The sequence below is a fragment of the Acinonyx jubatus genome, chromosome C1 (genome assembly GCF_027475565.1).
Source record: "Acinonyx jubatus isolate Ajub_Pintada_27869175 chromosome C1, VMU_Ajub_asm_v1.0, whole genome shotgun sequence".
NCBI lineage: Eukaryota > Metazoa > Chordata > Mammalia > Carnivora > Felidae > Acinonyx > Acinonyx jubatus.
Genome location: NC_069381.1, coordinates 130,061,217 through 130,073,580, shown reverse-complemented (window position 1 = coordinate 130,073,580; position 12,364 = coordinate 130,061,217). Strand labels below are relative to the sequence as shown.

The 12,364-nt window shown below is 33.8% G+C and overlaps 1 protein-coding gene across 3 annotated transcripts in view; it reads left to right on the top strand.

The window, feature by feature from the left end:
• Positions 1 to 12,364, top strand: part of LRP1B (LDL receptor related protein 1B) — a 1,862,224-nt gene that overhangs the window by 1,121,676 nt on the left and 728,184 nt on the right. For all 3 annotated transcript variants that reach the window (XM_053214983.1, XM_053214982.1, XM_053214984.1), the window contains exons 12-13: positions 4,867 to 5,047; positions 10,857 to 11,076. In XM_053214983.1, coding sequence (XP_053070958.1) covers positions 4,867 to 5,047; positions 10,857 to 11,076 — 401 coding nt within the window. The remainder of the gene's footprint in view (positions 1 to 4,866; positions 5,048 to 10,856; positions 11,077 to 12,364) is intronic.

Here is a 12,364-nt window from a genome sequence, read left to right as displayed (position 1 = left end):
GCAAAATTTATTGCCAGGGTATAATTAAATCAACTTCATTCACTCATGTCAGAAACATAAAAGTTGAGATGCCTCAGGCCACATTGAAATACACAAAGAGGATGTTGATTAATTGAACTACATGAATAGGAGGCAGGAGAATTGTCCAAGTGCTGACTCTGAGGCAAGGTAAGGCATCTTCGGCCCTAGGCAGATCTACGTTACATGCTGCACATGCAGTTATTTAAGGCACATGATCATCCTCTGCACTCGCACACTCTTGTAATGCTTCATTCCAACCCCAAAAAATAATGTTCGCATTAAGAATAGAAAATCTTGGCTATATTGGGAAAATATAGGCATTGTCTTTTTATGATGGCAATTGTGGTGTATAATTTCCAATTCCTTATTACGTTAATCCCAATTCTCTTGTAAAAGATCAAGACTCATGGATTATTCTGGAGATTCCATCTATGCACCTTAACAAAACTAACATCACTGACCATATCCATTGCGTTTCTTTAAAAAAAAATTGGACCCAATTTTAAAAGTAAACAATTTTATTTTAAGTATATAAAACTTGAATCCTCTTCTGTTCCATAAATGTGTAAAATCTAAAAATCAGGCCTGCAATGATGTTAGTGTTAGAAATTTTTCTCTAGTCTTTTAAAAATGTTTATTTTATCTAATTCTGGGTATTAATTGAAATAACTTATCTAATTATTTCTTTAAAATCCAAATAATTATTTAATTTACATAAATTGTATTATCCTTTATTCATCCTCATTATCTTAGTGGTAGATATCACCTATAGGAAATATTCAAGAATTTTTCACTTAAGTGAAAAGTCTAGTTTTTGATGAGTGCATGTTTTTTAGCAGACTAGTCATATATTACACCCATTTATAAAAATTAGTCTTAAAATACCAGAACAAAGTTTCCAAAAGAAAAATGATGGGAAGTTGAATAATTGGAACCAAAACAATATGTTAATCTTAAATATTTACAGAGTATATTAAAAGGTCCATTTTTAATCTGAAGTATATGGATAAATATCTCAATTCTTTACTTAGAATGGAACATGTAGATATGTTAATAAAAATTATAAGAAAACATTATCTGAAATCTTTTTTGAAGGAGTACAAGCATGTTGAGAGTCCTCTCTTATTGATAAATGAAAATGAGCATTTTGTTAAACTTAAGGGAAATTTTGGCAGATTAAAAAATACATTTGTAATCTTTGTTTGATATTAGTCATATAATAACAATAACAATATAGTAGTGAACGTTGATTTTACAATGTAGAATACTTGAACTCTACCCAAAGATATCAAGGCAATTTACTCTAGCAAATTTTACCAACTTCACCTTTCTTACATCTGAACAGCCATATGTTTCCTCAAGCTGGTAATTCATATCTCTGTAGTCATCTATGTTTGTTTGAAATTTGAGTGACATTACCCTTCATATGTCCTGATCACCTTGTTGAAATATTTTGGTCTTAGAGTCCTTAGTAGTCCATCTCAGATTCCAACCAATGCTTCTTGAAATAAAAAAATGTACATTAAACCAATGTTCTCGGTCTTAGTGTTCCATCAGTCTTAGTTTAATTAAAGATACGATATGATATGGAGTCAGAATACTTTCTTCATGAATGTATATTTGTTGAGAAATGGATTCACTTTGAGGCTCTTACAAAAGAACACCCTGTTAAAAATAGGCTAAAAAGATCTCCAATTTGCACGTAGACTCTTAGGAATTTCTTTATTTTAAAATTTGTATTCAACCTCATTTTCACCCACATGGGAAAGAAAAACAAAACACACACATCCAAACATCTTTAAAAAACATTAAGCTAATCATTTCCTTGCTATCTTAATAGATTAGGTAGTTAGCTAAAGGGACGGATATAGTGAAAATTATACTATTAGTAATATATTAATAATAATATTCATATAACATTGACTATGTGCCAGCCATTATTTTATGTATTTTACATATATTAATTAATGTTAAAACCATCCTATGAATTAAACACTAACATTACACCTGTTTTAAAGATTAGGAAATTGAAGAGTAGAAAGGTTAAGCAATTTAGAGATACCATTAGTGGCAGAGCCTAGGCCCTGTAATTCCAGAACTTGTAATTTTAATCACTACTTTATGCTGTTCAAGAATTTCATTTTCCAAAGAAAAAGTAAACAACACAATTGGGAACAGGATTCACTCAGTTTTGAAATTCAGTTCCATTTCACTCTTACTATGTATTCACAACTGACTCTACGTATACTATTTCTAGTTAAAATTGGCCACTGGTCACAATGCAAGGAAATATTAAATCATAATTTTAAGGGAGATAAACATAAAGTATATTTCTATCAAGTAACACTCATAAGGAAAAGAGTCAGGACATATATAGAATATTGTTTTTATCCGCTAAATGAGTAAAAACTAACATATACTGAGAATTTACAATATTGCAGGTATGCTAAGTGCTTTACATGCAGTAGCTAGGTTACCCCTTGTTATCATCCTCTGGTGTAGGTGCTATTATCTTCACTTAATGAGTGTGGAAATTAAAGATCAGAGTGACTGAGGTGCTTACCCAAGTGTCAGCAACAAAATTTCAATCCAGATAAGTACTGCAACTGCTTCCAATGAAAAATGAATAAAAATTGTCAAGTTAGATGTCAAAAGGAAAAGTTATAAAAATAATAGGGCTATTGAAGATGGAAATGTCCATGCTGGAATGGATTTCAAATGTAATACAGTTTTTGAAAACCAACTAACAAGATAAAAATCAACCACAAACTATGATAGATATAAAGGAAAAGAATAAACAGCTATTATTTTCCCATTATTCCAGAGCTGGAAAGTGCTCAGGAAAATTAAGTGTCAATATGGCAAAGACAAAATTAAAGTTTTTTTTTTTTTTCTAAGCATAGACACAATTAACCTGTGAAAATGACTCATCCTGGATGGTAATGAAGCAGATAGCTTAGTGAAATTGAGAAAACATATCTGATTCACTATAATGGGATTTTCAGTTAGATCAAATCACACATTGTATTAGTCATCCTCAGTCAGGGCCTGTGCTGATGAGCAGAAAGGGTCACATAAGAAAATCTTATTTTCCACCAAGTCCAGAAGGGTCGTGATTAAAAAATATGATAATAGTAAACATTTACTTCATGTTCAAATGAGGGAATGGCATGTAGATGTGCCAGTGGTGTGTGAAGGCACAGCTCTGTCTCTAGTGTATTACTATGTACTGCTTTGCCCCATGAGTTGCGGTTCTCTACCTCATACCAGGGAGGAAAAAGAGACAAAGATTTCCTTGGTTTCGAGAGAAGAAAAGGAGTTCCCGGTAATTTCTCATGCATTAGAAGAGTGAACTATCCTTAGGATGTCGTGAACAGTTCGGAAGGTGGTTCATAAAATGGCAAAAAGCAAGGGCAGGACTCAGCACAGGAATTAAAGATCTCACAGTTTTAAAGATCTCTATGCTGAGGATCACTGACTTGTCTTTTTATTCTAATTCTGCCACTACTTGTGTGATGAAGGACAATCAGCTTTGAGTATAAAGTGTTGGCCTTTCCCTTTCTGTAAAGCGTTTGAATTAGTTGAACTCGTATAAGTTTATATATTAATAATATTCCTTTGGATTATCACTGCCTGTATCTTACAGAAGGCTGTAATAGTATCCTTTGTAATATAAGTCTAGGATATAGAGAAATATTTTAGTGTTTCTTTGAGATTTACTGTTCATGCAGTTCCATGATGAAAGCCTGTTCTGGGCTTTCAGAGACGTGCTTCTGCTGGACCTGTTCATCTCTTGGCAAGAGGGCATTCCTATTATTTTATTTTTTATAAATAATTTTTTAAGTGTATCCATTTAAAAAAAATTAACAGTTTATTTTTGAGAGACAGAGAGAAACAGAGTGCGAGCAGGGATGGGCAGAGACACAGAATCTGAAGCAGGCTTGAGGCTCTAGGCTGTCAGCACAGAACCCCACACAGGGCTCGAACTCACCAACTGCGATATCATGACCTGAATCAAAGTCAGAAGCTCAACCAACTGAGCCACCCAGGCATCCCAAAAATTTATCCAGTTTTGTGTGAGTGAGAGAGAGAGAGGGAACGTGCATGCATATACACACAAATGAGGGAAAGGCAGAGAGAGAGGCAGGGAATCCCAAGCAGTCTCCACAGTGTCAGCACAAAACCCAAGGTGGGGCTTGACCTCATGAAACTGTGAGATCATGACCTAAAACAAAATCAAGAGTGGGATACTCAATCAACTGAGCCACCCAGGTGCCACCCCCTTATTATTTTGATTATTCAGATTACATATTGCAAGTTTGAATATGTTTACTTTTTGAACATAGTCCTTGTTCCTATTACTAGATTTTCCCCCTAAATAGTCTGTATCTATGTTCTGAGAACGTTTACCCTTTTGTGCTCTCATCACTTACAGCAAGGGCAGGACTCACCAGAGGAATAATGCAGTTTTAAAGATCTCTACACTGAGGATAATGTGACTTGGATTTTTATTCTAATCCAACCACTTCTTGCGTGGTAATAGACAATAAGCCTTCATTTTAAAGTGTTGGCATTTCCCTTTTTTCACTTCAAAGTGTTGGCACTTCCTGTTTTTCTCCAGATCACTATTTCAATTAAAATATAGAGGATCTGCTGTTCACATAAAATGGCATTCAAAGTAAAATTGAAAAGTATTATGTGGAATGGTGATGTTTTCCAAAACAACCTATAAAGAATCCAAGAATCAGAATTCATTCCTCTTTAAATTAAACATTTTATTAAGTAGAACATAAGTAGTGGACACTGTTGTAAAATGTGTTGTTCTCTTGTTTTTGCTTTTTACAGATCTTGATAATGTGGAAGGAATTGCTGTGGACTGGATCGGAAATAACCTTTACTGGACAAATGATGGCCATAGGAAGACCATTAATGTGGCCAGGCTAGAAAAAGCTTCTCAGAGTCGGAAGACTCTTTTAGAGGGAGAAATGTCCCATCCCAGAGGGATTGTGGTGGATCCTGTTAATGGGTACGTAATATTTGATTAGCCTAATAGGAGGAAGATATATATATATATATTTTTTTATATTTAGTAGTGGTAAGTTTGATTTAAATTCACACATGAATGGCCTGATTGGGAAAGCTACTCATTTAATGATTTTCTCTTACAGAAAATATGCTAACTAAATGTGCCAAAATACATTTAACTGAAATAAACAGATTATTTGTATAAAGGATATATTTACTTGATGTACTCAGATAAAGACCATACTTCTCCATTTTAGACTGCCTGACACCAAGATAAATAATCGATTGAAAGAATCAATCAATTTAATTTTTAACGGGCACTAAAATTTAATGTATTCATAAAATAGCAAAGATTTGTATTTATATTTTTTGATACATTTACTGTGAGTCAGGCATTTTGTTAGATAGGTTCACTATACTCCTTTCCTTTAATTCTCACAATAATCCTTTGAATTAGTTGCAATTTTCATCCTTGATTTATAAAGAAAAAAAGGTAATTGATTTGCAAAAGATCATTCAATTATTAAGTGACCAACTAGATATTTAAACTCAAGCAGTATATCCCAGAATTTACTCATAACCTCTATACTGCACTCATTTTTACTAGTCTAGGTTAGTAATCACATAATTTTAGCATAATCATAGTTTTCATAGAGTGAAATTATTTTGAGGTATGTACCACGTGTTTTAGGATGGAATAGTTTATGCAATACTCACGCAAATTTATTTCCTTTTATTTGTATTCAGAGCTATTACCTGAACACAAACAACACTGTACATATAGAAATATTAAAAAACTATGAACATTCCTAACAGAATGTCAGAATTAAATGAATAGATTGCATATTTTAAAAGTGCAGTTGTTATATGTGACATTTATAACCCCATGTCTTATATTTCACTGTTTGAGACTAGTATCACAAAATGAACATACCTTACACCTTACTACACACATACAAAAAAATACTTCATTGAATAGGAAACATGTGGCTTCCTTATAAACTGTGATCACCAGATTATAGTTCCTAGAATTGTTTGTGTTGAGAATAGCTCCAAACACAATTACGGTGCTTCCTTTGACTGACATTTAAACAGTGGCTGAACTCATTGTATGTGTTTTTATAAGACATAATTATAATTTCAGTGATTTTATGTGTGAATTCTGTAATTATCTGTCCTATCCTGGCCTTTAAAACCAAACCATCTATCTGACCTTTAAATCAAGGCAATCTGAGAAACTATTTATTACACACATCTTCTACATCTTCCTGAAGCAAGATATCTTAAAACAGCATTATTGTTCTCAGTATTCTGTTACAGAAATACTTTGTGATAGTTAGAGTCTTCATGGTGTTCAGATGACACAAAAATGGAAGTCATAGAATTATATGATTTAGGAGGAAATTTAGAGGCCACTAGTCCCATCTCTCAATTCCTATTCAGGAATCTCATCCAGTATTTCTCTAATAGACAAGCATCCAACTTAGATTCGAAACCTATAGCATCTACATAGTTGACAGTATTTGGCGGCAACTCAAATTGACTGATTGACGCAACATCTGCATCTCTGTAATATCTACTAGCTGACTCTGTATTTGCTCTAGTGCTACAAGGAATGACTCTTCTACCTCTTCCATCAGACATTTTCTAATAGAACACTGCTATTATGCACCAACCTGAAAACCACATATATTTGTACACACACACACACATTTTTTTTTCTCCTAACAATATACTACACCAGACTTTTGCACTAGGTATACAGTGGTTAATAAAACAGGCCTAACGTTAATCCTTATGAAGCGTCTTCTGTTGTCTATGAGGTGGAGGGTAGGTAGATAGAATGAGAAATAAGTGCCCAATGGGCAACTAACATAATTTCAACAGACCAGAATGGACGAGGAAAACAAACGGGATGACATGATGGAGACTAATAGGTAGAAATTGATTTCAGTAGGTTTGCTGAAAGGCCTGAGGAGGCATCATTTAAACCAAGATTTAATTGTAGAGAAGGACTTGGCAATGGAGAGTGAGGGAAAGAGGATTTCAGATCAAGAAAATGGTGCATTTGAAGATCTTAATTTGGGTAAAAGCTTGAATGCGAGGAATGGCAACGAGGACAGTGGAGCTGCACCATTGATAACAAGGGGAGAAGTGACGGAGATGCACTTGTCCACCAGGATGACAGCTTTGTACTTTGTCTTCGGTGCAGGGTAAAATGTGGAAGTGCGAATCAGATTTATATTTTAAAAAATCGAATCTGACTTTCCTGGGGAGAATGGATTGTAACATAGAAGTAGAATTGGGATCATGTGAATTTAATTGTCCCAATTATTGCTTGAGCATAATATAATTTTTTTTTAAAAAGAAGAAACTTTAGTTTGGAAAAGTCCATTTAAAATAGCACAGTGTGACTTTATACAAAACATTACAAAATAAGACACTTGATTTATTAACATGTTTTTCTACCATAATATCTATTTGCAGCCATACACAGAAGGAGAGCATTACAGGTTTTCTCTACCATAATAGCCTATTAACAAAATTACTCATTCTAGAGATTTACTTCATCCAGAGATTTATAAACAGTTACAGAATCGGTAATGAACATGTTCATTTAATTCTTTATTCAAATATACGATTAACTGCCATGTAGGAAATCTAATGTGCTTGGTGTGCATGCACACACACATTACCTGTATTATAAAATAGAATGAAATAATGTTCTTCAAAAATACTTGAGGTTTTTAATTCAGAGTTGAGCTTTACACAATGAATAGGATTTGCAGATAAGTAGATTTGGTCTCAGGGTCTTAGGATGTGCAGTCATAAGGTTAGTCACTGTCCTCTGAAGGGACAGTGTAAATACTTGTTTAGAGGCAGGGACGTTGATGGCCATTTTGAGATGAGATAAGTTCATTAAGCCTAAAGCAGAGGGCATGTGAAGGAACATAGAGAATAAATTAGAAATATGCAGAAACCTTCAATGTTGGGATTAAAAGATGGGATTTTCTTTTCTGACAACAGAGTAATCAGATGGTTTTGAGAATAAAAGTCACATTTTTTTAATTCGTGACCTATGAAGACAAGTGATAGCAATATGACAGGCATATGTGAACAACCTGTTAGGAGTTCCCTTTGAAAAGGGATAAGAGACAGACTGTGGCATTTGTAATAGGAACGGAAAAGAGACACTGGAAGAATACAGTTGGCAGGTCTCAACAGTTGTTGAAATGGGGATAAAGCTGGAGGAGGAATTGGTTATGATGGCATGTTTCTCAAGCTGATAGCTACAGGTGAATTCCCTCTGTTCCAATAATTTCACACTTCATAATTTATGTCAATAACTTAGAAAACTGCATCTTCAGTTCTGACTCATCAAAATATTATCTATAGTAAATGTGTCCAAAGCTGAGCACATATTTTCCCTCAAACATGATCTCCAGTATCCCTATCTCAACTAATAGTACCTGCTCTCTAGTTAACTGCTAGATGTTATGGAAACACTAAATTGAGTTTTTTAACTGTGAAATTTATGGCAGAGAAGTGCTTAAGGATTTAAATATTTCTAGGGTCCACCACATAATACTGTTTAATTGGGGTACATTATTAACATCAATAGTCCAAGCTTAGTGCTGTAGGATACAATTATGAATAAGAAATAATCCCTGACCTTAATTATTTTAATTTTTAATTGAAAGCATATGACATGTGACATGTCAAATATAATACAGGGCATAAGTGCAATAAATACTATAAAATAACTAAAAAATGTCACGAGGAAACAATGGACAGACCTTATTTTGACAGAGAGGCTAGAGATAGACTTCATCAAATAATTGTATTTGAACAGGAGTTGAAAAATAGAGGTGCAATTTTTCTTGCCATATTAGCAGAAGGCTCGCTTAATCTAATATTTATTTAATGAATACCCAAGTCACACATATAAAAATAATTTATATTAGTTTCTGCTTTCTATAGTTCTTATTTTCTGTGTTTAGGAATCATCACATTTCATACAGATTATAAGTCTTCTACAATATAACTTTTCATTGCATAATGAAATTGATAATCACATACGTAGCTTTTGTTACATTGGCACTCTTATTTAAATATTTATCTTATAGTTTATTTGAATAAAGATAATCTTAGATAATGGATCAGATCACAACAATTTCTTCGAATAGCAAAACAACATAAAATATGCTTGTGTTATCCAGAATTACCCATACTTGTGTCTGCGTGTATGTGTAATTTGGGTTGGAGAACCAAAGAAAAAGAGTGTCACTATGGTCAAAAGAAAAACTAGAGGGGAACATAATTGCAATTTTAACAGGTTGTAAATTAGCAACAACAATAAAACTGCATTGACTAACCATATTTAATATTTCAAGAAAGTATTAACAGAAATATAAAAAGTTGCATATTTCTCATTCACATACTCGATTTATGCAGTTGAAGTCAACCACTTATACCAAACTAGCATAGGACTAGAGCAACCAGAATGACTGCTTCATTTGTTCCTAATTTTGTCCCAATATTGAGACCACCTGAAGAACATGCTGGATGCAAGCAAGATAAACATATTTCCATGTTTATTTCTAGGATTAGAATGTATTTTGGCTTAATAAAATTCACCAATATCAATAATTTTCATGTCTAAAAGGACATATCAACATAATTGTAAACTGTCACGGGAATTTTAAACACTTGAACTGGAACAAAATAATGGATGGTGTGTTATATCCTCACTTGTTCCAAATCTTCCTGTTTAGATCTTAATAGGATTTTTAGTCATGGATACAGATTTTTCCCAAATGACCTCTGAAATTCTTTAGGGTCCACAAAATGTGGAAGGAAGAGGATCTACTACGGACATTTTTAAGGTCAGCAGCTTAGAAAAGCGTTAGAGCTTTATAAAGTTGTATATGAGGCAACTGAATTGAAACCTACACTTTAATTAATAACTACGGAACTTTCACATGACCCCAGAATAACACATGTGGAGGGTTTTAACCTTAATCATGAAGGAATTGGAACATTCCCTCAAAGCCCCCTCTCCCACTATTATAGCTTACACAAAAGACTTGTTTTTAAAGGCAGAAGCTTTTTTTTTTTTTTTGAGATAGAAATTAAAGCTCAAAATCTCAAGGTCAGTCAACCTGATGTTATTAAACTTATGTGCAGCTAAATCATCTTCTGTGGATTTTGAGGTAATAATAAGCAGCAATAAAGCATAGATAATTTGCATCAGGAAGACAAATTAGGCTTGACCAGATAAACCTAGTATGGTCATACTTTTTAGTACAAAGGCAATCCAATTGCCTGTCTTACAAAAATAATAATTCATCTGAGATTAAATAAAGCCTGGAGTAGATCATTAATAGCACCATGCATTCTCATGTCAGTCAATCTGCTTTTCAATCACACAATTGATTGTATGTTTTATGAAAGGGGCAACATTTAAAAATAGTAACACCTCAAAGATCAATTTCCAAACTTGGTACCGACACCAAAGAAAATCAATATTTGGTACTTACTCTTAGATTAAACAATGAATGAGGCCAGTAATTATGGTCATCGTGGTAGTGGTTTTCTCTAATGTGTCTAAATGGACTGGCTTCACTGAACACATCTGTACTTCCCTGAGTACCTCACAGATGTGCCCTCCCTTTGGCAGATGAGCATTTGGTTGAAAAACAAATCAGAATGTAGTTAGATTTTATGGAAGTGCCCAGGCTTAAGAAGAGTCCCTCTATAAGGTGGCTCGTTGAAATAACATGTGTACACTCTCGTTTGTAATGTCTTAGTTGGATGTATTGGACAGACTGGGAGGAAGATGAAATAGATGACAGCGTGGGAAGGATCGAGAAGGCCTGGATGGATGGCTTCAATCGGCAGATTTTTGTGACTTCAAAGATGCTGTGGCCAAACGGTTTAACTCTGGACTTTCACACCAACACATTATACTGGTGTGACGCCTATTATGATCATATTGAAAAAGTGTTTTTGAATGGAACTCACAGGAAGGTAAAAGACAAATGCTGCTGTTTTTTTTTTTTTTAACTCACAGGCTGCTTCTTCACAGAGCCTTGTTGTGCTGTGTTAAAAATACTTTCAAGTTTATTTTTACCCCTCTGAGGTGGCTGCCAGTAGTCTCTGTGGGGTGGCTAAAGGAGGCTGAGCATTAAGTAGTGCAGCTGGCACTTGCCTCCGGGAGACCAAGGCCAGCTCACTGTGGTATGCCAGGATTTGTGGGATTTTAAAAAGAAGCTCTCAGGATATCAGGGCTGTTTTAAAACGCAGTTTTTCTACATTATTGATGAGTTTGCTATGACCGAGCAACCAACTCTATTCAAATATCTTTAATATTTGCAGCTGAAAATTAACCTATATATTATGAAAAAGTAATTATAGTGCATTTATTTGAATAAAGAACTTCATGACATTGGAATTGAAACTGAACTGAACTTCAGGGTTATTGCTGTGAATAAACATCAACTTCCTCTTGCCTCTTTTGGTAAGACCATTGCAAAGTGATTTTTAAATTCTTGGGTATATTGAAGATGGAGTTGACTGACAGAGGCAGTGTTGACAAAACATCACCTCTACTTTTCATCTTATAATAACCTGCATGCATATAACATTATGAACTGACTTCACCTGTTTAGTTAAATAACAGAAAATGGAATGCTAGAAATTATCAAAATGCTTCCGTTGATAAGATAATAATAGTATGATACCATACTTCCTTCTTTTTGGAAAGGAAGATTGCGCAATGGGCCAAGCCTCCTCATTATGAATTCTGTTTGACAAATAAATATTACATTAATCAGATAAGACCATTTCAATCATTGGTTGACTCTAACCATGCTTTTAATATTTTTCCCCAATAGTAAAATTGATTGGCATTTAACCTAATGTCACATACTTTAAGAGGTGCCAAGTAAATATTTATGATTCCTTTGAAGGAATTGATATATACACCATGTAGATAACATTTTAATGGCTAGCATATTTTAACATTCATGGATGTAACAAAATAAAAGTAAGAATCTGTCTCGATTATTCAATATATGAAAATGTGATATGAAGAATTAAGATAAAAGTAGCAAAAATGGAATTTCCAACCCCACATTATTTAGATAAATTCAATTCTTTAATATTAAGTGGAGCACAAAATTATTTTTCATACTGTATACAGTATCATTTTATAAATGGTGAAAGGTGGAAAGGTAGTATGTTCGGAGGTGTTACTCCTTATTCCTCTTCTACAAACCTACATGTGAAAACAGCACTTATCACATGAGTGCTCCAG